Raw genomic sequence first — 25,337 nt, 5'->3', positions numbered from 1 at the left:
GAGAGAGAGAGCGAGAGAGAGAGAGAGCTGTCAATATACGGTAGTAGTTACTACCCTTCCGATTGCGAGAGAGAGAGAGAGAGAGGGGCGAGAGAGAGGGGCGAGAGAGAGAGAGAGAGAGAGAGAGAGAGAGAGAGAGAGAGAGGGGCGAGAGAGAGAGAGAGAGAGAGAGAGAGAGAGAGAGAGAGAGAGAGAGAGAGAGAGAGACAGAGAGGGGCGAGAGAGAGAGAGAGAGAGAGAGAGAGAGAGAGAGAGAGAGAGAGGGGCGAGAGAGAGAGAGAGAGAGAGAGAGAGAGAGAGAGAGAGAGAGCTGTCAATATACGGTAGTAGTTACTACCCTTCCGATTGCACACCGTACATCTGACTTGGTGAACATCCTCACGAATCAGCGACACAAAAGTGGAGCTATCCCTCTGTCCGTGACCTGAACCGAGCCCAGGCCATGGACGAACAGGCAGGGCCCGGCGTTTTCTTCAACAACAACTCTATCTTAGCGGGCGGTGGGAAGGGACTGCTGCCGGAGGGGGACGCAGGGGAGGCGGCCAGGTCTCCGTACAGTATCCCGGGGATCCTACACTTCCTGCAACACGAATGGGCCCGCTTCGAAGTGGAGAAGGCACAATGGGAGGTGCAACGCGCCGAATTGCAGGTGAATAACTTTGATATTTGTAATCACTTTTGAACGATGTTTTGTGATGATGACGGCAGATTTGTACGATGGTCTTATCAGGCTAGCTACATAGCTATTCTTTGTATAAATGTGATTGTTTTAGTTAGCATTAGCTAGCGCGCATCGTCTCCTGGTTGGTTAGCACATGCTAAGTAGCAACCAGGTTAGCCATTATTTATTGACAAGCTAGTTAGGTAGTTTCGTCGTGAGGATAAGACGCTAGCTAACATAGTTGCATGCAGTTAGTTAACGGTAGTTAGTTCTGGATGAGGTGTAATTTGATTTGATTTTAATGTTTTGTCTCTAGTGCCTAACATTGGACGTTTATTTGTGTAGCAAGCTAACTAGCTAGTTAGCAACTGCCATGGCTAAGCTAGGACGCTTGTGAAATCCCCCAAGAGTGGCTAACCAGGTAGCGAACTAGTTAATGTTATAGGAATAATCTAGCAAACCAACTGGTTGCCTATTAAATCCGCTCCCTCTGCTGTTGTCTTGGAAAATACAGGCGTTGAAGCTGCTGAATCCTGTGATGGTATAACGTTAACGTATAGTTAGTACTACATTACACATTAGTGATGCCACCCCCCAATGAACACACACTCCACACCTTTATACATTGCCCATCTGAAGATGGCGGAACGATAGAACAATGTAGGGGACACAGACGTTTCCTGTGTAATTGATTTTCCTCCTTCCAGCCCTGACATATTTTCCTCCTTCCTACCCTGACATCTTTTACCCCTTCCAGCCCTGACATATTTTCCTCCTTCCTGTCCTGATATATTTTCCTCCTTCCTGTCCTGACATCTTTTCCTCCTTCCTGCCCTGACATCTTGAGTTCAGTTGTCACTGTTATGCTCTGAACAGGGCTCAGCTGGCACTTGGACGCACACACACACTGTTGTTTGCAGCAGGGGCCAGGAATGGCGAGTGGACACAGTTTGTGGGGCTGATGTGGATGTGCTCATCCTGTGAGTGTGAACACAATAGATTGGTTTCTGTCTTTTTACCACACTGATTCAGTCTATTATTTGACCAATTAAATCCCTAGCCACACTCTGCAGTTGCATGACTAGCCTAAGTGTACCTGTTTTGGACAGACTCCATCTTCATTCCACTCCACCACAGTGTCTTCTTCTGTGTAGTTACTATGTAATACATGATGTAGGCCCAGAATGAATAGTGAATGACAACATCTCCCCTGATTCGCTACTAACTGACTGATTTGAATTAAAACTTTCATACATATTTGCCCATGTAGCAAAATTTGAAGTTGTGTTTTTTACAATGGATAAAAGTAGAGACTCAGAGCTAGAAAATGGTATATCACCCACTGCAGTTGAGGAACAATGGGAAAGTAATTCTGCTTTGAAAGTTGATAAACTTGTAAACCCACTTTTGAGAAAATGGCCCCACCCAACCCTTTAAGGATTTACAGTGTAGTAAACAACCAAAGATTTCAAGACTAAATGTGGTGAAAGTAGTAGCAAAAGTAATAAGAAAAAGACACTGTATCTAGTCCTTGGCCTATATCTAATCTGACTTTGGTGCAGGTCAGGTTGTTCTTCACATTACCGTCTCTGGTAAACACACACTATATCAAATAAAAACGTGTATTTGTCACATGCACAGAAGGTGTAAATGGTACAATGAAATGGTTACTTGCATAGTGGAGTCTTTTTTTTGTTTTGTCATATAGCATTTAGCAAACTGGTTGGATGCATTTGCTGTTTGTTTAGGTTGTTTCAGATTATTTTGTGCCCATTAGAAATTAATGGTAAATAATGTATTGTCAATTTGCCATATGTGTCCCACCATCTCATTTCAGTCTTATGTTCCAAAATGTTAAATGGTGTTTTTTACGTTGGATAAAAGTACAGACTCAGAGCTTCTAAATGGCATATCATACACTGTAGTTGGAGGAAACATAGAGAAGTAATACACTGTAGTTGGAGGAAACATGGAGAAGTAATGGCATATCATACACTGTAGTTGGAGGAAACATGGAGAAGTAATGGCATATCATACACTGTAGTTGGAGGAAACATGGAGAAGTAATGGCATATCATACACTGTAGTTGGAGGAAACATGGAGAAGTAATGGCATATCATACACTGTAGTTGGAGGAAACACGGAGAAGTAATGGCATATCATACACTGTAGTTGGAGGAAACATAGAGAAGTAATGGCATATCATACACTGTAGTTGGAGGAAACACGGAGAAGTAATGGCATATCATACACTGTAGTTGGAGGAAACATGGAGAAGTAATGGCATATCATACACTGTAGTTGGAGGAAACATAGAGAAGTAATGGCATATCATACACTGTAGTTGGAGGAAACACGGAGAAGTAATGGCATATCATACACTGTAGTTGGAGGAAACATGGAGAAGTAATGGCATATCATACACTGTAGTTGGAGGAAACACGGAGAAGTAATGGCATATCATACACTGTAGTTGGAGGAAACACGGAGAAGTAATGGCATATCATACACTGTAGTTGGAGGAAACACGGAGAAGTAATGGCATATCATACACTGTAGTTGGAGGAAACATGGAGAAGTAATGGCATATCATACACTGTAGTTGGAGGAAACATGGAGAAGTAATGGCATATCATACACTGTAGTTGGAGGAAACATAGAGAAGTAATACACTGTAGTTGGAGGAAACATGGAGAAGTAATGGCATATCATACACTGTAGTTGGAGGAAACATAGAGACGTAATACACTGTAGTTGGAGGAAACATAGAGAAGTAATGGCATATCATACACTGTAGTTGGAGGAAACATGGAGAAGTAATGGCATATCATACACTGTAGTTGGAGGAAACATAGAGAAGTCATGGCATATCATACACTGTAGTTGGAGGAAACATGGAGAAGTAATGGCATATCATACACTGTAGTTGGAGGAAACATGGAGAAGTAATGGCATATCATACACTGTAGTTGGAGGAAACATAGAGAAGTAATGGCATATCATACACTGTAGTTGGAGGAAACATGGAGAAGTAATGGCATATCATACACTGTAGTTGGAGGAAACATAGAGAAGTAATGGCATATCATACACTGTAGTTGGAGGAAACATGGAGAAGTAATGGCATATCATACACTGTAGTTGGAGGAAACATGGAGAAGTAATAGCATATCATACACTGTAGTTGGAGGAAACATGGAGAAGTAATGGCATATCATACACTGTAGTTGGAGGAAACATGGAGAAGTAATGGCATATCATACACTGTAGTTGGAGGAAACATGGAGAAGTAATACACTGTAGTTGGAGGAAACATAGAGAAGTAATTGCATATCATACACTGTAGTTGGAGGAAACACTGAGAAGTAATGGCATATCATACACTGTAGTTGGAGGAAACATAGAGAAGTAATACACTGTAGTTGGAGGAAACATGGAGAAGTAATGGCATATCATACACTGTAGTTGGAGGAAACATAGAGAAGTAATGGCATATCATACACTGTAGTTGGAGGAAACATAGAGAAGTAATGGCATATCATACACTGTAGTTGGAGGAAACATGGAGAAGTAATGGCATATCATACACTGTAGTTGGAGGAAACATAGAGAAGTAATGGCATATCATACACTGTAGTTGGAGGAAACATGGAGAAGTAATGGCATATCATACACTGTAGTTGGAGGAAACATGGAGAAGTAATGGCATATCATACACTGTAGTTGGAGGAAACATAGAGAAGTAATACACTGTAGTTGGAGGAAACATGGAGAAGTAATGGCATATCATACACTGTAGTTGGAGGAAACATAGAGAAGTCATGGCATATCATACACTGTAGTTGGAGGAAACATGGAGAAGTAATGGCATATCATACACTGTAGTTGGAGGAAACATAGAGAAGTAATGGCATATCATACACTGTAGTTGGAGGAAACATGGAGAAGTAATGGCATATCATACACTGTAGTTGGAGGAAACATGGGGAAGTAATGGCATATCATACACTGTAGTTGGAGGAAACATGGAGAAGTAATGGCATATCATACACTGTAGTTGGAGGAAACACGGAGAAGTAATGGCATATCATACACTGTAGTTGGAGGAAACACGGAGAAGTAATGGCATATCATACACTGTAGTTGGAGGAAACATGGAGAAGTAATGGCTTATCATACACTGTAGTTGGAGGAAACATGGAGAAGTAATGGCATATCATACACTGTAGTTGGAGGAAACACGGAGAAGTAATGGCATATCATACACTGTAGTTGGAGGAAACACGGAGAACATAGAGAAGTAATGGCATATCATACACTGTAGTTGGAGGAAACATGGAGAAGTAATGGCATATCATACACTGTAGTTGGAGGAAACAACATAGAGAAGTAATGGCATATCATACACTGTAGTTGGAGGAAACATAGAGAAGTAATGGCATATCATACACTGTAGTTGGAGGAAACATGGGGAAGTAATGGCATATCATACACTGTAGTTGGAGGAAACATGGAGAAGTAATGGCATATCATACACTGTAGTTGGAGGAAACATAGCGAAGTAATGGCATATCATACACTGTAGTTGGAGGAAACATGGAGATGTAATGGCATATCATACACTGTAGTTGGAGGAAACACGGAGAAGTAATGGCATATCATACACTGTAGTTGGAGGAAACATGGAGAAGTAATGGCATATCATACACTGTAGTTGGAGGAAACATGGAGAAGTAATGGCATATCATACACTGTAGTTGGAGGAAACACGGAGAAGTAATGGCATATCATACACTGTAGTTGGAGGAAACATGGAGATGTAATGGCATATCATACACTGTAGTTGGAGGAAACACGGAGAAGTAATGGCATATCATACACTGTAGTTGGAGGAAACATGGAGAAGTAATGGCATATCATACACTGTAGTTGGAGGAAACATGGAGAAGTAATGGCATATCATACACTGTAGTTGGAGGAAACACGGAGAAGTAATGGCATATCATACACTGTAGTTGGAGGAAACATGGAGAAGTAATGGCATATCATACACTGTAGTTGGAGGAAACATGGAGAAGTAATGGCATATCATACACTAGTTGGAGGAAACATGGAGAAGTAATGGCATATCATACACTGTAGTTGGAGGAAACACGGAGAAGTAATGGCATATCATACACTGTAGTTGGAGGAAACATGGAGAAGTAATGGCATATCATACACTGTAGTTGGAGGAAACATAGAGAAGTAATGGCATATCATACACTGTAGTTGGAGGAAACACGGAGAAGTAATGGCATATCATACACTGTAGTTGGAGGAAACATGGAGAAGTAATGGCATATCATACACTGTAGTTGGAGGAAACACGGAGAAGTAATGGCATATCATACACTGTAGTTGGAGGAAACATGGAGAAGTAATGGCATATCATACACTGTAGTTGGAGGAAACACGGAGAAGTAATGGCATATCATACACTGTAGTTGGAGGAAACATGGAGAAGTAATGGCATATCATACACTGTAGTTGGAGGAAACACGGAGAAGTAATGGCATATCATACACTGTAGTTGGAGGAAACATGGAGAAGTAATGGCATATCATACACTGTAGTTGGAGGAAACATGGAGAAGTAATGGCATATCATACACTGTAGTTGGAGGAAACATAGAGAAGTAATACACTGTAGTTGGAGGAAACATGGAGAAGTAATGGCATATCATACACTGTAGTTGGAGGAAACATAGAGACGTAATACACTGTAGTTGGAGGAAACATAGAGAAGTAATGGCATATCATACACTGTAGTTGGAGGAAACACTGAGAAGTAATGGCATATCATACACTGTAGTTGGAGGAAACATGGAGAAGTAATGGCATATCATACACTGTAGTTGGAGGAAACACAGAGAAGTAATGGCATATCATACACTGTAGTTGGAGGAAACATGGAGAAGTAATGGCATATCATACACTGTAGTTGGAGGAAACATGGAGAAGTAATGGCATATCATACACTGTAGTTGGAGGAAACATGGAGAAGTAATGGCATATCATACACTGTAGTTGGAGGAAACATGGAGAAGTAATGGCATATCATACACTGTAGTTGGAGGAAACATGGAGAAGTAATGGCATATCATACACTGTAGTTGGAGGAAACATGGAGAAGTAATGGCATATCATACACTGTAGTTGGAGGAAACATGGAGAAGTAATGGCATATCATACACTGTAGTTGGAGGAAACATGGAGAAGTAATGGCATATCATACACTGTAGTTGGAGGAAACATGGAGAAGTAATGGCATATCATACACTGTAGTTGGAGGAAACATAGAGAAGTAATACACTGTAGTTGGAGGAAACATGGAGAAGTAATGGCATATCATACACTGTAGTTGGAGGAAACATAGAGAAGTAATGGCATATCATACACTGTAGTTGGAGGAAACATGGAGAAGTAATGGCATATCATACACTGTAGTTGGAGGAAACATGGAGAAGTAATGGCATATCATACACTGTAGTTGGAGGAAACATGGAGAAGTAATGGCATATCATACACTGTAGTTGGAGGAAACATGGAGAAGTAATGGCATATCATACACTGTAGTTGGAGGAAACATAGAGAAGTAATACACTGTAGTTGGAGGAAACATGGAGAAGTAATGGCATATCATACACTGTAGTTGGAGGAAACATGGAGAAGTAATGGCATATCATACACTGTAGTTGGAGGAAACATGGAGAAGTAATGGCATATCATACACTGTAGTTGGAGGAAACATGGAGAAGTAATGGCATATCATACACTGTAGTTGGAGGAAACATAGAGAAGTAATGGCATATCATACACTGTAGTTGGAGGAAACATGGAGAAGTAATGGCATATCATACACTGTAGTTGGAGGAAACATAGAGAAGTAATGGCATATCATACACTGTAGTTGGAGGAAACATGGAGAAGTAATGGCATATCATACACTGTAGTTGGAGGAAACATGGAGAAGTAATAGCATATCATACACTGTAGTTGGAGGAAACATGGAGAAGTAATGGCATATCATACACTGTAGTTGGAGGAAACATGGAGAAGTAATGGCATATCATACACTGTAGTTGGAGGAAACATGGAGAAGTAATGGCATATCATACACTGTAGTTGGAGGAAACACGGAGAAGTAATGGCATATCATAAACTGTAGTTGGAGGAAACATGGAGAAGTAATGGCATATCATACACTGTAGTTGGAGGAAACATAGAGAAGTAATGGCATATCATACACTGTAGTTGGAGGAAACATGGAGAAGTAATGGCATATCATACACTGTAGTTGGAGGAAACATGGAGAAGTAATGGCATATCATACACTGTAGTTGGAGGAAACACGGAGAAGTAATGGCATATCATACACTGTAGTTGGAGGAAACATGGAGAAGTAATGGCATATCATACACTGTAGTTGGAGGAAACATGGAGAAGTAATGGCATATCATACACTGTAGTTGGAGGAAACATGGAGAAGTAATGGCATATCATACACTGTAGTTGGAGGAAACATAGAGAAGTAATGGCATATCATACACTGTAGTTGGAGGAAACATGGAGAAGTAATGGCATATCATACACTGTAGTTGGAGGAAACATGGAGAAGTAATGGCATATCATACACTGTAGTTGGAGGAAACATAGAGAAGTAATACACTGTAGTTGGAGGAAACATGGAGAAGTAATGGCATATCATACACTGTAGTTGGAGGAAACATAGAGACGTAATACACTGTAGTTGGAGGAAACATAGAGAAGTAATTGCATATCATACACTGTAGTTGGAGGAAACACTGAGAAGTAATGGCATATCATACACTGTAGTTGGAGGAAACATAGAGAAGTAATGGCATATCATACACTGTAGTTGGAGGAAACATGGAGAAGTAATGGCATATCATACACTGTAGTTGGAGGAAACATGGAGAAGTAATGGCATATCATACACTGTAGTTGGAGGAAACATAGAGAAGTAATACACTGTAGTTGGAGGAAACATGGAGAAGTAATGGCATATCATACACTGTAGTTGGAGGAAACATAGAGACGTAATACACTGTAGTTGGAGGAAACATAGAGAAGTAATTGCATATCATACACTGTAGTTGGAGGAAACACTGAGAAGTAATGGCATATCATACACTGTAGTTGGAGGAAACATAGAGAAGTAATACACTGTAGTTGGAGGAAACATGGAGAAGTAATGGCATATCATACACTGTAGTTGGAGGAAACATAGAGAAGTAATGGCATATCATACACTGTAGTTGGAGGAAACATAGAGAAGTAATGGCATATCATACACTGTAGTTGGAGGAAACATGGAGAAGTAATGGCATATCATACACTGTAGTTGGAGGAAACATAGAGAAGTAATGGCATATCATACACTGTAGTTGGAGGAAACATGGAGAAGTAATGGCATATCATACACTGTAGTTGGAGGAAACATGGAGAAGTAATGGCATATCATACACTGTAGTTGGAGGAAACATAGAGAAGTAATACACTGTAGTTGGAGGAAACATGGAGAAGTAATGGCATATCATACACTGTAGTTGGAGGAAACATAGAGAAGTCATGGCATATCATACACTGTAGTTGGAGGAAACATGGAGAAGTAATGGCATATCATACACTGTAGTTGGAGGAAACATAGAGAAGTAATGGCATATCATACACTGTAGTTGGAGGAAACATGGAGAAGTAATGGCATATCATACACTGTAGTTGGAGGAAACATGGGGAAGTAATGGCATATCATACACTGTAGTTGGAGGAAACATGGAGAAGTAATGGCATATCATACACTGTAGTTGGAGGAAACACGGAGAAGTAATGGCATATCATACACTGTAGTTGGAGGAAACACGGAGAAGTAATGGCATATCATACACTGTAGTTGGAGGAAACATGGAGAAGTAATGGCTTATCATACACTGTAGTTGGAGGAAACATGGAGAAGTAATGGCATATCATACACTGTAGTTGGAGGAAACACGGAGAAGTAATGGCATATCATACACTGTAGTTGGAGGAAACACGGAGAACATAGAGAAGTAATGGCATATCATACACTGTAGTTGGAGGAAACATGGAGAAGTAATGGCATATCATACACTGTAGTTGGAGGAAACAACATAGAGAAGTAATGGCATATCATACACTGTAGTTGGAGGAAACATAGAGAAGTAATGGCATATCATACACTGTAGTTGGAGGAAACATGGGGAAGTAATGGCATATCATACACTGTAGTTGGAGGAAACATGGAGAAGTAATGGCATATCATACACTGTAGTTGGAGGAAACATAGCGAAGTAATGGCATATCATACACTGTAGTTGGAGGAAACATGGAGATGTAATGGCATATCATACACTGTAGTTGGAGGAAACACGGAGAAGTAATGGCATATCATACACTGTAGTTGGAGGAAACATGGAGAAGTAATGGCATATCATACACTGTAGTTGGAGGAAACACGGAGAAGTAATGGCATATCATACACTGTAGTTGGAGGAAACATGGAGATGTAATGGCATATCATACACTGTAGTTGGAGGAAACACGGAGAAGTAATGGCATATCATACACTGTAGTTGGAGGAAACATGGAGAAGTAATGGCATATCATACACTGTAGTTGGAGGAAACATGGAGAAGTAATGGCATATCATACACTGTAGTTGGAGGAAACACGGAGAAGTAATGGCATATCATACACTGTAGTTGGAGGAAACATGGAGAAGTAATGGCATATCATACACTGTAGTTGGAGGAAACATGGAGAAGTAATGGCATATCATACACTGTAGTTGGAGGAAACATGGAGAAGTAATGGCATATCATACACTGTAGTTGGAGGAAACACGGAGAAGTAATGGCATATCATACACTGTAGTTGGAGGAAACATGGAGAAGTAATGGCATATCATACACTGTAGTTGGAGGAAACATGGAGAAGTAATGGCATATCATACACTGTAGTTGGAGGAAACATAGAGAAGTAATGGCATATCATACACTGTAGTTGGAGGAAACATGGAGAAGTAATGGCATATCATACACTGTAGTTGGAGGAAACATAGAGAAGTAATGGCATATCATACACTGTAGTTGGAGGAAACATGGAGAAGTAATGGCATATCATACACTGTAGTTGGAGGAAACACGGAGAAGTAATGGCATATCATACACTGTAGTTGGAGGAAACATGGAGAAGTAATGGCATATCATACACTGTAGTTGGAGGAAACATGGAGAAGTAATGGCATATCATACACTGTAGTTGGAGGAAACATAGAGAAGTAATGGCATATCATACACTGTAGTTGGAGGAAACATGGAGAAGTAATGGCATATCATACACTGTAGTTGGAGGAAACATGGAGAAGTAATGGCATATCATACACTGTAGTTGGAGGAAACACGGAGAAGTAATGGCATATCATACACTGTAGTTGGAGGAAACATGGAGAAGTAATGGCATATCATACACTGTAGTTGGAGGAAACATGGAGAAGTAATGGCATATCATACACTGTAGTTGGAGGAAACACGGAGAAGTAATGGCATATCATACACTGTAGTTGGAGGAAACATGGAGAAGTAATGGCATATCATACACTGTAGTTGGAGGAAACATGGAGAAGTAATGGCATATCATACACTGTAGTTGGAGGAAACATGGAGAAGTAATGGCATATCATACACTGTAGTTGGAGGAAACATGGAGAAGTAACACTGCTTTAAAAGGTGATAAATGTATAATCCCATTTAGGACAAAAAGACATTCAAACATTTTGCCGTGGTTTTCACACGTGCTCAACATTAACCACTGGGAAACATATATTTAGAAAAGGACTACTTTCACCAAATTACCTAAATGGATTCTCTGAACATCATCTCACCAAGTTCCCCCATTAGGCAAACCATTTACAGTATTAAAGATAAAAGATAACCTTTCACATTGAACAGCTACAGAGCTGCTCTTTGTTTATGCCCATTTAGCATCGTTCACACCCTCTAAAGCCTTAGACCCACCCGGTTCATCAGAGGAAAAATACGAGGTGAAATCATGACGTCAGTGATCTTTAGGTCGGAAAGCCGGAGCTCTAGAAAGAGGCCCACGTTCCAGAGTTGGAATTCCGAGTCGGATGACCGTTCAAAATGATTTTTCCCAGTCGAAGCTAATTTCTTTTCCCGAGTTCCCAGTTGTCTAGAAGGCACTGAAGTGGGAAGTTGGAGATGTCCCAGTTCCGAGTTCCTAGTTATTTTGAACGCGGCATTAATGCTAAGACGGAGACGGCAGGGTATTCCTTTTGACTCAGTAACCAAAACTCCACCGTAGTGACCCGTGAATGCATTCGGTCACATGACCGCTCAATCAGCTGTTCGATTTCACTTACCGGCATGTCAACTGCGCCAGGATCACAGTCAAACGTATTGGGAAGTAGGTCCCAAAGTGCTCTTCCAAGCGTTGGAGGTGAGCAGTCATCACTCATGTGGGACACTTACTGATGCTGATGGAAGGGGGCATGGTTCGCTTTTGAAAGACTCAAATAAGAATGATTCTCTCTGAATCCACTGATTCGGTCACTCATCTGTAAAATGTTTTTGTATTTCCCCTGCATGCTTGCATTCCGTTTGTTCAGTTTCCCAAATATGTCTGTTACATTTTCTCTTCATTACACAGAAGGTCAACCAAGTCTGTTTTTTTACGTCCATTGGGAATGACAACAGTTCCTCTCTCAATGCAATAACAAATCTTTCCAACACTCCCCCTCTAACCACAGTGTTATCTGACAAAGGAATTGATGTGAGATTTTGTCCCTCTGCCTCCCCACACATTGTTTTCATTATATCAATTGCGGCCGGTAATATCAAGGTCTCTGCAATAGTGTTGTTTCATCACGTATCGGACCTAGCCGTTCACCGTGGGAATGATTTAAAGTGCAACGGTCAAGTGCGGCCTTTTCCCATAATCTAAGGGCGCTCTCTGGTTGAATTTTATCTTTTAGATTAAATGTTTTTTAATTTAGATGAAGGTTAACCACATTACAATGATTTTGAGATACAAAGATGAGATAAAATATACATTCGGAAAGTATTCAGACCTCTTGACTTTTTCTGCATTTTTGTTACAATACAGCCTTATTCTAAAATTGATTAAATTAAATTTTCCTCATCAATCTACACAACATACCCCAAAATGACACAGCGAAAGCAGGTTTTTAGAATATTTAGCAAATGTATTAAAATGATAAAACAGAAAGACCTTATTTACATAAGTATTCAGACCCTTTACCCTTTCCAGTCCCAACTCACTCTCAATCCCTCCCCCCTAGCCTTAACCCTCCATTCAGTGCTCATCTGTAACATACTTTTTATTTTGTAAATTTTTTTTTTGTCATTTAGCAGATGCTCTTATCCAGAGCGACTTACAGTTAGTGCATACATTATTTTATCGAACCCACAACCCTGGCGTTGCAAACGCCATGCTCTACCAACTGAGCTACATCCCCTGCCGGCCATTCCCTCCCCTACCCTGGACGACGCTGGGCCAATTGTGCGCCGCCCCATGGGTCTCCCGGTCGCGGCCGGCTACGACAGAGCCTGCATTCGAAACCAGGATCTCTAGTGGCACAGCTAGCGCTGCGATGCAGTGCCTTAGACCACTGCGCCACTCGGGAGTAAGGGGCTAATTTAGTGTAAGCTCCACCACTACTATACTTACCTAGTCAAACTATTTTGATATAAAGATGTACGTTGATAGATTAGGGGGTAGTACCGTTTCCTCTTACTAACACGGAAAGTGGTTGTTAAACATTCTCTCATTGTCAGAACAATAGTAGAGCAAGAATCTAATGATAATCTGGATTGGGTAACATCATTACGGAGTCATCCACACTCTCCACACACTCTATCCGTGACCGCTTAGCTGGTGGAGGTTTTGGATGATCCGTCTTTCAATACAAAGTGATCTACTGGCCAACTGCCACATCTTTGGTGGACTTGGTTGCCTGGGAAGAGCAGATTTTGAAATGACTACAGTCGTGGTCAAAAGTTGTTTGAGAATGACACAAGTATTGGTCTTCACAAAGTTTGCCGCTTCAGTGTTTTTTTTGATATTTTTGTCAGATGTTACTATGGTATACTGAATTATAATTACAAGCATTCCATAAGTGTCAAAGGGTTTTATTGACAATTACATTACGTTTATGCAAAGAGTCAATATTTGCAGTGTTGACCCTTCTTTTTCAAGACCTCTGCAATCCGCCCTGGCATGCTGTCAATAGGCTCTATGCACGCATCACTTCCGCATTGGCGTAAGGATGCTTGGGCGTTTCCGGTTACCGGGAAAAAACATTAAGACAGCGACAGTAGACCGTTATGATGGCAGAGATGAAGTTTACAAGGTGTTTGCTGGAGTTGCCTAAAGTATCTGTTAATGATATACGGAGGAGGGTCGTCCGGACATCCAGTACGACGCCACGTAGCAAACTGGATAAAGGCTTCACATTTTACGTTTCTTCTTTTCTTTGCAACTTTGAAGGTAATATGCTAATGCTAGCTAGCCTGGGCTAGAAGCCTTGCTTTGGTGTTTTAAGTCATGACTCCGTCCTGCTTCAGGTTAATCATGCTTTAAATAAAGTTTAATAATGTGTATGTACCTCTCACTTCATGTGTTTGTACTTTTATGAAAGGATCAGGTAAAAACATGGCTCCAAATGAGATCTCTGTGAGAGCCCACTGCTACCGCTCAATGAAGAACCTAAAGCCACCACACCAGCTGAGAGCAGGACTGGATTAAGGGACACGTTCAAAGTTCTGTTGAACTTGTTCAAGGTTCCGTTCAACACGTTTTTACTCGTTTAATGTTACCACAGCTTTGATTGCCGTCGCTAAGAGAACACTTTAGTGGTGGGGAGACAGTATAGCCAAGTGGTGGGGAGACAGTATAGCCAAGTGGTGGGAGACAGTATAGCCAAGTGGTGGGAGACAGTATAGCCAAGTGGTGGGAGACAGTATAGCCAAGTGGTGGGAGACAGTATAGCCAAGTGGTGGGAGACAGTATAGCCAAGTGGTGGGAGACAGTATAGCCAAGTGGTGGGAGACAGTATAGCCAAGTGGTGGGAGACAGTATAGCCAAGTGGTGGGGAGACAGTATAGCCAAGTGGTGGGAGACAGTATAGCCAAGTGGTGGGAGACAGTATAGCCAAGTGGTGGGGAGACAGTATAGCCAAGTGGTGGGGAGACAGTATAGCCAAGTGGTGGGAGACAGTATAGCCAAGTGGTGGGAGACAGTATAGCCAAGTGGTGGGGAGACAGTATAGCCAAGTGGTGGGGAGACAGTATAGCCAAGTGGTGGGAGACAGTATAGCCAAGTGGTGGGAGACAGTATAGCCAAGTGGTGGGAGACAGTATAGCCAAGTGGTGGGAGACAGTATAGCCAAGTGGTGGGAGACAGTATAGCCAAGTGGTGGGGAGACAGTATAGCCAAGTGGTGGGGAGACAGTATAGCCAAGTGGTGGGGAGACAGTATAGCCAAGTGGTGGGGAGACAGTATAGCCAAGTGGTGGGGAGACAGTATAGCCAAGTGGTGGGGAGACAGTATAGCCAAGTGGTGGGAGACAGTATAGCCAAGTGGTGGGAGACAGTATAGCCAAGTGGTGGGAGACAGTATAGCCAAGTGGTGGGAGACAGTATAGCCAAGTGGTGGGGAGACAGTATAGCCAAGTGGTGGGAGACAGTATAGCCAAGTGGTGGGGAGACAGTATAGCCAAGTGGTGGGGAGACAGTATAGCCAAGTGGTGGGAGACAGTATAGCCAAGTGGTGGGAGACAGTATAGCCAAGTGGTGGGAGACAGTATAGCCAAGTGGTGGGAGACAGTATAGCCAAGTGGTGGGAGACAGTATAGCCAAGTGGTGGGAGACAGTATAGCCAAGTGGTGGGAGACAGTATAGCCAAGTGGTGGGAGACAGTATAGCCAAGTGGTGGGGAGACAGTATAGCCAAGTGGTGGGGAGACAGTATAGCCAAGTGGTGGGAGACAGTATAGCCAAGTGGTGGGAGACAGTATAGCCAAGTGGTGGGGAGACAGTATAGCCAAGTGGTGGGGAGACAGTATAGCCAAGTGGTGGGAGACAGTATAGCCAAGTGGTGGGGAGACAGTATAGCCAAGTGGTGGGAGACAGTATAGCCAAGTGGTGGGGAGACAGTATAGCCAAGTGGTGGGGAGACAGTATAGCCAAGTGGTGGGAGACAGTATAGCCAAGTGGTGGGGAGACAGTATAGCCAAGTGGTGGGGAGACAGTATAGCCAAGTGGTGGGGAGACAGTATAGCCAAGTGGTGGGGAGACAGTATAGCCAAGTGGTGGGAGACAGTATAGCCAAGTGGTGGGAGACAGTATAGCCAAGTGGTGGGGAGACAGTATAGCCAAGTGGTGGGGAGACAGTATAGCCAAGTGGTGGGAGACAGTATAGCCAAGTGGTGGGAGACAGTATAGCCAAGTGGTGGGGAGACAGTATAGCCAAGTGGTGGGGAGACAGTATAGCCAAGTGGTGGGGAGACAGTATAGCCAAGTGGTGGGGAGACAGTATAGCCAAGTGGTGGGGAGACAGTATAGCCAAGTGGTGGGAGACAGTATAGCCAAGTGGTGGGAGACAGTATAGCCAAGTGGTGGGAGACAGTATAGCCAAGTGGTGGGAGACAGTATAGCCAAGTGGTGGGAGACAGTATAGCCAAGTGGTGGGAGACAGTATAGCCAAGTGGTGGGAGACAGTATAGCCAAGTGGTGGGAGACAGTATAGCCAAGTGGTGGGAGACAGTATAGCCAAGTGGTGGGAGACAGTATAGCCAAGTAGTGGGGAGACAGTATAGCCAAGTGGTGGGAGACAGTATAGCCAAGTGGTGGGAGACAGTATAGCCAAGTGGTGGGAGACAGTATAGCCAAGTGGTGCAAGACAGTAGGAAAGTGATGCACAAAGCACAAAAGTGTATATATATATATATATATATATATATATATATATATATATATATATATATATATATATATATATATATATATATATATATATATATATATATATATATATATATATATATTAAACACATTGGACATTTTAATTTACCTTGTGAAAAACCTTGTGTCATCATCAGATCCAGCAAACCACTCCAAGCAGAACTTGCTGCTGATAGTTATCTCCTCAATTTGATTTCGGAGCCTTGCTATCTCTACACTAAGTTCTTCATCGTGGTCAAGGGACATATCCAGCGCAGCAGGTTCAGTACTGTTGCAGTAGTCATGGTCAGGAGGACAGTCCAATTCCACAGACGGATCATTCATGGTTTCTGTGTTGGGACGCTCGGTCCTTTCCCAAACTCCGGGCCGCGGGGCTGGAAGACTGAAATTGTTCCATTGAAACAGCTCCCTTCTTCAGAAGTCTGCGCCCAGCTGGAGTCGGAGGCTCTATCACATCTTCACTTAGAAAGTGTCGGCTGCAGACTCGTGTGTTTGTTGTAAGAAAGTTGACTCGTCGAATGTTAATCACCCGCCGTTTATGTAATTCACTGTCTTTGGGAAAAGTAAAAGAAGAATTGCATCTGACAGACACTGGACATTGCGGCACACAGCAGTGACGGCTGGAAGAGCTGTCATCCCGTTTCTGAAAGGACCCTTTCGTACGTTTACACGTCATCGTGTTATAAGTCAAGACGAAGTATTACAAGTAAAAACATTAACATAAACATTTAAGATCAACAACAACAACGAAAATTAACCGTTTCGGATGTTTTTGACGAAAAGCATTCAATGCTAGCATACGGTAGCACAGCATTCTACGATAACCGGGTGGTTTACATCCATCCTGAGATTTAACCGGAAATACGTCATGCTCGCCTGTGCATATCGCCTATTAACTTCTGGGCCACATCCTGACTGATGGCAGCCCATTCTTGCATAATCAATGCTTGGAGTTTGTCAGACTTTGTGGGTTTTTGTTTGTCCACCCGCCTCTTGAGGATCGACCACAAGTTCTCAATGGGATTAAGGTCTGGGGAGTTTCCTGGCCATGGAACCAACATTTCGATGTTTTGTTCCCCGAGCCACTTAGTTATCACTTTTGCCTTATGGCAAGGTGCTCCATCATGCTGGAAAAGGCATTGTTTGTCACCAAACTGTTCTTGGATGGTTGGGAGAAGTTGCTCTCGGAGGATGTGTTGGTACCATTCTTTATTCATGGATGTGTTCTTAGGCAAAATTGTGAGTGAGCCCACTCCCTTGGCTGAGAAGCAACCCCACACATGAACGGTCTCAGGATGCTTTACTGTTGGCATGACACAGGACTGATGGTAGCTCTCACCTGGTCTTCTCCGGACAATCTTTTTACCGGATGCCCCAAACAATCGGAAAGGGGATTCATCAGAGAAAATGACTTTACCCCAGTACTTAGCAGTCCAATCCCAGTACCTTATGCAGAATATCAGTCTGTCCCTGATGTTTTTCCTGGAGAGAAGTGGCTTCCTCGCTGCCATTCTTGACACCAAGCCATCCTCTAAACGTCTTCGCCTCACTGTGCGTGCAGATGCACTCACACCTGCCTGCTGCCATTCCTGAGCAAGCTCTGCACTGGTGGTGCCCTGATCCCGTGCCTGAATCAATCTTAGGAGACGGTCCTGGCGCTTGCTGGACTTTCTTGTGCGCCCTGACGCCTTCTTCACAATAATTGAACCTCTCTCCCTGAAGTTCTTGATGATCTGAAAAATTGTTGATTTAGGTGCAATCTTACTAGCAGCAATATCCTTGCCTGTGAAGCCCTTTTTGTGCAAAGCAATGATGACGGCACGTGTTTCCTTGCAGGTAACCATGGTTAACAGAGGAAGAACAATGATTTCAAGCACCACCCTCCTTTTAAAGCTTCCAGTCTGTTATTCTAACTCAATCAGCATGACAGAGTGATCTCCAGCCTTGTCAACACTCTCACCTGTGTTAATGAGAAAATCACTGAGATGATGTCAGCTGGTCCTTTTGTGGCAGGGCTGAAATGCAGTGGAAATGTTTTTTGGGGGATTAAGTTCATTTTCATGGCAAAGAGGGACTTTGCAATTAATTACAATTCATCTGATCACGCTTCATAACATTCTGGAGTATATGCAAATTGCCATCATAAAAACTGAGGCAGCAGACTTTGTGAAAATTAATATTTGTGTCTCAAAACTTTTGACCACGACTGTATGTCCATTAAATGAAATCCAAATAAAAAACTAATTTAAATGGCAACAAAATAGGAAAAACGCAAAGGGGGATAAATACTTTTGCAAGGCACTGTGTATATATATGGGGGATTGGAAATGATGCAGACAATTACATTTATAGAAGCCACAATCTATTTGCTATATTAAAGCTGATCCACCCCCTAAAAAATAAAAAGTCACCCCCGTCTGTTTTGCCCCATAGTTGCACACCGGCCGGTTTTGTTGCTAAACAACCAACCTGTCTATAATCTTACTCATGACTCGGACCAACCACTATAAAATAGAACGTTAACATCATCATAGCATCGTAGCTACATCATGCAGCATCCACCGTACATCTAGCCTAACATTTACACACCATTTCCCTTCCAAATCATAAAAATACCACATGTATCTATCATCATACAGCTAATGGCATTTGCTAGCCCTCTGATTTCAAAAGAGAAGGTGCTTTACAATCGGATTTGGATCTGTTATGCACCAAAATGAATGCATAAAAATCTGATCGTAAAAGTCTTCTCTTTAGTCAGATATTTGGCTAGCTAATTTAGCCAGCTAATGTTAGATCAGTGAAAGCAAGGATATGGATGTTCATGTCGGAACTAACGTTAGCACAACATTGACAAATTAATTAACGTTGGTTAGCTAAATAATCTCTGCTATTCTATGTTAGCTAGTTACTTACCGGTACATGGTGCTTGCTGCTGGGACTGTCAGTGGCAACTCAAGTGTTGGAACTGCAGTGCAAGAAACTTGGCACACCCCATTTTCTTTTTGCAGCAGGTTCTCGAAGCACTCATCTGCAAAATCTTCTCTGCAAATGGCACTCTTTGTGGTCAACTTGGGTGCATCCTGAGCTTGGGAAACAAATGTAACCCACTTCTCCCTTAAATCTTCCTTCATGGGGAAGTTAAACAACTGCTGTAAATTGCTTTTACACACTGTAATGAGACATTTTTGCTTACTGGTAACTAGTTAGCTATCTGCCCTGTTGCTTGCTGAATCCAAAGATAATACTGCAGGGCCTGACAGGTTATGCAAATTAGAACGGGGAGTGAAGTATATACAAAGCATATCATTGGACGTATTAAAATGAGTCGCTGACGTCACCTCACCTGAGGCAAAGCAAAACCGAGTGATTCAGATCAATTTATATGATTGGATTTATACAGCTCAACAGACATGGCAATAATATTGATTTTTCAGACTTTGATGATAGTAATTACATCTGCCTTAGTTCAAATGTTAATTAAATTCAATATAAATGCAGTTTTCACTGCGCATTCCTTTAAAGGGGCAGCATCCTACTTGTTTTTAAATCTCAAAATGACAGATTTTAAAAACAAAAATGAATGCAATTAATACAATGCAATTCTAAATAATAGGATAATGATTTGCATTGGTAAATTACACAGCTTTTCAATACATAATAACCAAATGTAGCCTATTAATAGCTGAATGTAAGTAAGCATTTCACTGTTAGTCATTTCACCTGTTGTTTACGAAGAATTTGACAAATACATTTGAATTGATATAGAGAGAAAGCATGCCAACCTATAGACCCTGCATGATCCCAATGCATTTAAGAATTACACCATGTCCGGGCCAGTAGAAATTATTTTCTGGCCAATAGATTTTTGTCTCAATAAGAAAAAAAGTGAACGCTGAACCGTGTTTCATATGCAGCCACAGAGTGGTGGCGCACAGGCTGTTTACTGTGCTTTGATTGACGAACAGCAAGCTTGACAAATGTATAAAAGGTGTTGAATTGACTAAAGTCTATCATATATCCTTATCCATTCATAAATCATACAACGTAGTTATCTGTCCATGGTATCGCATCCGGACACGTAAACTAAAGATGTTGTTTGTATTTTCGATATGAAGTCCACCAGGACTTGCCAGACGTTAATGTGAGTGACTTGTCAGTAGCCTACCGCATTGCTTTCTGTGTAGCAAAGCCCATGTTTAACACCTGCTTCATTTTACATTTTAGTCATTTAGCAGATGCTCTTATCCAGAGCAACTTACAGGAGCAATTAGGGTTAAGTGCCTTGCTCAAGGGCACATCGACAGATTTTTCACCTCTTAACCACTAAGCTACCTGCTTCATTCTTCGAACATACAGTGGGGAAAAAAAGTATTTAGTCAGCCACCAATTGTGCAAGTTCTCCCACTTAAAAAGATGAGAGAGGCCTGTAATTTTCAACATAGGTACACGTCAACTATGACAGACAAATTGAGAAAAGGCAACAAAGGAGTGGCTCAAGAAGAAGCACATTAAGGTCCTGGAGTGGCCTAGCCAGTCTCCAGACCTTAATCCCATAGAAAATCTGTGGAGGGAGCTGACGGTTCGAGTTGCCAAACGTCAGCCTCGAAACCTTAATGACTTGGAGAAGATCTGCAAAGAGGAGTGGGACAAAATCCCTCCTGAGATGTGTGCAAACCTTTTGGCCAACTACAAGAAGCGTCTGACCTCTGTGATTGCTAACAAGGGTTTTACCACCAAGTACTAAGTCATGTTTTGCAAAGGGGTCAAATACTTATTTCCCTCATTAAAATGCTAATCAATTTATAACATTTTTGACATGCGTTTTTCTGGATTTTTTTGTTGTTATTCTGTCTCTCACTGTTCAAATAAACAAACTATTAGAATTATAGACTGATCATGTCTTTGTCAGTGGGCAAACGTACAAAATCAGCAAGGGATCAAATACGTTTTTTCCCTCACTGTATGTGTTATTTCATAGTTTTGATGTCTTCACTATTAATCTACAATGTAGAAAATAGTAAAAATAAAGAAAAACCCTGGAATGAGTAGGTTTGTCCAAATATTTGACTGGTACTGTATCACAAGACATTTAGAAATGCCAGACGGGCTAATTTTTCTAACTTCATCACTATTAAATCAGAATAATTTGAGAGTGCTCTTCTCGACTATTGGATGGCCTGATAAATCCTACCCCCGCAAACATATGTGAACTTTCCTCGACATCTACAGTGGGGAAAAAAAGTATTTAGTCAGCCACCAATTGTGCAAGTTCTCCCACTTAAAAAGATGAGAGAGGCCTGTAATTTTCATCATAGGTACACGTCAACTATGACAGACAAATTCCAGAAAATCACATTGTAGGATTTTTAATGAATTTATTTGCAAATTATGGTGGAAAATAAGTATTTGGTCACCTACAAACAAGCAAGATTTCTGGCTCTCACAGACCTGTAACTTCTTCTTTAAGAGGCTCCTCTGTCCTCCACTCGTTACCTGTATTAATGGCACCTGTTTGAACTTGTTATCAGTATAAAAGACACCTGTCCACAACCTCAAACAGTCACACTCCAAACTCCACAATGGCCAAGACCAAAGAGCTGTCAAAGGACACCAAAAACAAAATTGTAGACCTGCACCAGGCTGGGAAGACTGAATCTGCAATAGGTAAGCAGCTTGGTTTGAAGAAATCAACTGTGGGAGCAATTATTAGGAAATGGAAGACATACAAGACCACTGATAATCTCCCTCGATCTGGGGCTCCACGCAAGATCTCACCCCGTGGGGTCAAAATGATCACAAGAACGGTGAGCAAAAATCCCAGAACCACACGGGGGGACCTAGTGAATGACCTGCAGAGAGCTGGGACCAAAGTAACAAAGCCTACCATCAGTAACACACTACGCCGCCAGGGACTCAAATCCTGCAGTGCGAGACGTGTCCCCCTGCTTAAGCCAGTACATGTCCAGGCCCGTCTGAAGTGCATTTGGATGATCCAGAAGAGGATTGGGAGAATGTCATATGGTCAGATGAAACCAAAATATAACTTTTTGGTAAAAACTCAACTCGTCGTGTTTGGAGGACAAAGAATGCTGAGTTGCATCCAAAGAACACCATACCTACTGTGAAGTATGGGGGTGGAAACATCATGCTTTGGGGCTGTTTTTCTGCAAAGGGACCAGGACGACTGATCCGTGTAAAGGAACGAATGAATGGGGCCATGTATCGTGAGATTTTGAGTGAAAACCTCCTTCCATCAGCAAGGGCATTGAAGATGAAACGTGGCTGGGTCTTTCAGCATGACAATGATCCCAAACACACCGCCCGGGCAACGAAGGAGTGGCTTCGTAAGAAGCATTTCAAGGTCCTGGAGTGGCCTAGCCAGTCTCCAGATCTCAACCCCATAGAAAATCTTTGGAGGGAGTTGAAAGTCTGTGTTGCCCAGCGACAGCCCCAAAACATCACTGCTCTAGAGGAGATCTGCATGGAGGAATGGGCCAAAATACCAGCAACAGTGTGTGAAAACCTTGTGAAGACTTACAGAAAACGTTTGACCTGTGTCATTGCCAACAAAGGGTATATAACAAAGTATTGAGAAACTTTTGTTATTGACCAAATACTTATTTTCCACCATAATTTGCAAATAAATTCATAAAAAATCCTACAATGTGATTTTCTGGATTTTTTTTTCTCATTTTGTCTGTCGTAGTTGACGTGTACCTATGATGAAAATTACAGGCCTCTCTCATCTTTTTAAGTGGGAGAACTTGCACAATTGGTGGCTGACTAAATACTTTTTTTCCCCACTGTACCTGTATTGCAGATAGCTGAAAAATACCTCTTAAAAGGAAACTTGATGCCTGTGGAAGTCTGCGGACTCCTACAGGATTCTTTGAAGGCCCAGTACATTCAAAATAAAAATGTTTCTTTGTTTTATATCCTAAAATGAACACCCTCCAAATGCGGGTAGATTTTGTAATTGGCTGGTAAGAATTCATCAGCCACGTTGGTGGGGGGTCACATTCGGGGCTCTACAGTTCGAGCATTCCATAAACATAGTCAAAAGTCAAGTATGGGCACATCTGCGAGTTGTGATTTATAGCAAAAATAAATGCTGCAGTAGCTGTTTTCAAAGTATTTCTGCTGTTTTGTTTCAGTTCTGGTAATTAGGGCTAAATCTGTTCTTTCGACCAATTGGTCAAAATTTTAGACGTTTATTTTTCCCTATATAGACACCCTATGTGTTTTTTGTTATAAAATCAACTATATGTGGGCTACTGAGCTTGTCTGATGTTTTAAGCACACTGTTATTAAATGATTTAAGGCACACAAATAAATAATAATAATAATAATATGCCATTTAGCAGACGCTTTTATCCAAAGCGACTTACAGTCATGCGTGCATACATTTTTACATATGGGTGGTCCCGGGGATCGAACCCACTACCTTGGCGTTACAAGCGGAGGACCACTCAAATGACTCAAGGGGGAGCCAGAGATCTAGATAGCCTAAATAGAAGAAGAGCTGTTCCCTTCCCCTCCTCTCCCCTCCTCCCGCTGTTCCCTTCCCCTCCTCTCCCCCCCTCCCGCTGGCATATGCAGATTCTACCGTTAAGCTCCTGACGTTGCCGGTAATAGGCTACACCAGGGGTCGGAAACCTTTTTCCATTTGGAGTGCCAATTTATCGTACCATTTCTACCGATCTGCGTGCCAGTTATGATTTTCATATGCACATTTTCATTTAATTTGTCTTCGTATCTCAAAATCATTAAATGTGGTAAATCAAAAATTTACTTCTATTGCCATTGCCAACTATCTAAAAATAGCCTACATAAAGCCAACAAATGAAAACATTGCAGCCTGTAGGTAGAAAATATCCTGATTTAAAAATAAATATCCTATAAATCACATTGGCTATGCATGGCCTGTCTGCAAGGAACTTGAAACATTGTATCAACTATTAACTTGGTCCAGCCTGAAGCTCCTGCTAGCAAACTTGCAACATTGTTTAAAATATTCAGGGCCCTCCGAGTTTCCCAGCCAGTGAGCTCCGGACAGACACAGCTGTAGACTATTAGTCCACTCAGACTGTGAGTTAGACAGGTGTCTCGTGTGCTATAAAAAAATATACAGTACCAGACAAAAGTTTGGAAACATTTAATCATTCAAGGGTTTTTCTTTATTTTTACATTGTAGAGTAATGGTGAAGACATCACAACTATGAAATAACACACATGATGGAATCATGTAGGAACCAAAAAGTGTTAAACAAATCAAAATATATTTTGGGGCACCGTCGTGAGTTATTTAAGATATTCTTCAAAGAGGTAGGGATTCAAACGTTTTCGAAAGATGGGCAGGGAGTCCTGACTTTAGGGGGAAGCTTCTTCCACCGTTGCCAGGACAGAGAAGAGCTTGGACTGGGCTGAGTGGGAGCTGCCCTCCCATTGGGGTAGGAGGGCAGAGAAGAGCTTGGACTGGGCTGAGGGGGAACTGCCCTCCCATTGGGGTGCCAGGACAGAGAAGAGCTTGGACTGGGCTGAGTGGGAGCTGCCCTCCCATAGGGGTGCCAGGACAGAGAAGAGCTTGGA

General features: G+C 41.9%; 1 protein-coding gene across 1 annotated transcript in view; it reads left to right on the top strand.

Annotated features, from left to right (window-relative positions):
• The first annotated feature begins 273 nt into the window (after positions 1–273).
• The window catches only part of LOC311100939 (striatin-like), a 77,612-nt gene continuing 52,548 nt past the window's right edge, over positions 274–25,337 (top strand). Inside the window, exon 1 of the mRNA XM_084141915.1 lies at positions 274–649. Coding sequence (XP_083998041.1) covers positions 443–649 — 207 coding nt within the window. The 5' untranslated portion in view covers positions 274–442. The remainder of the gene's footprint in view (positions 650–25,337) is intronic.

The sequence above is a fragment of the Coregonus lavaretus genome (genome assembly GCF_964263955.1).
Source record: "Coregonus lavaretus genome assembly, chromosome: 25".
Lineage (NCBI taxonomy): Eukaryota > Metazoa > Chordata > Actinopteri > Salmoniformes > Salmonidae > Coregonus > Coregonus lavaretus.
The sequence above is the reverse complement of the archived record's forward strand: the minus strand, read 5'-3'. Positions and strand labels throughout refer to the sequence as shown.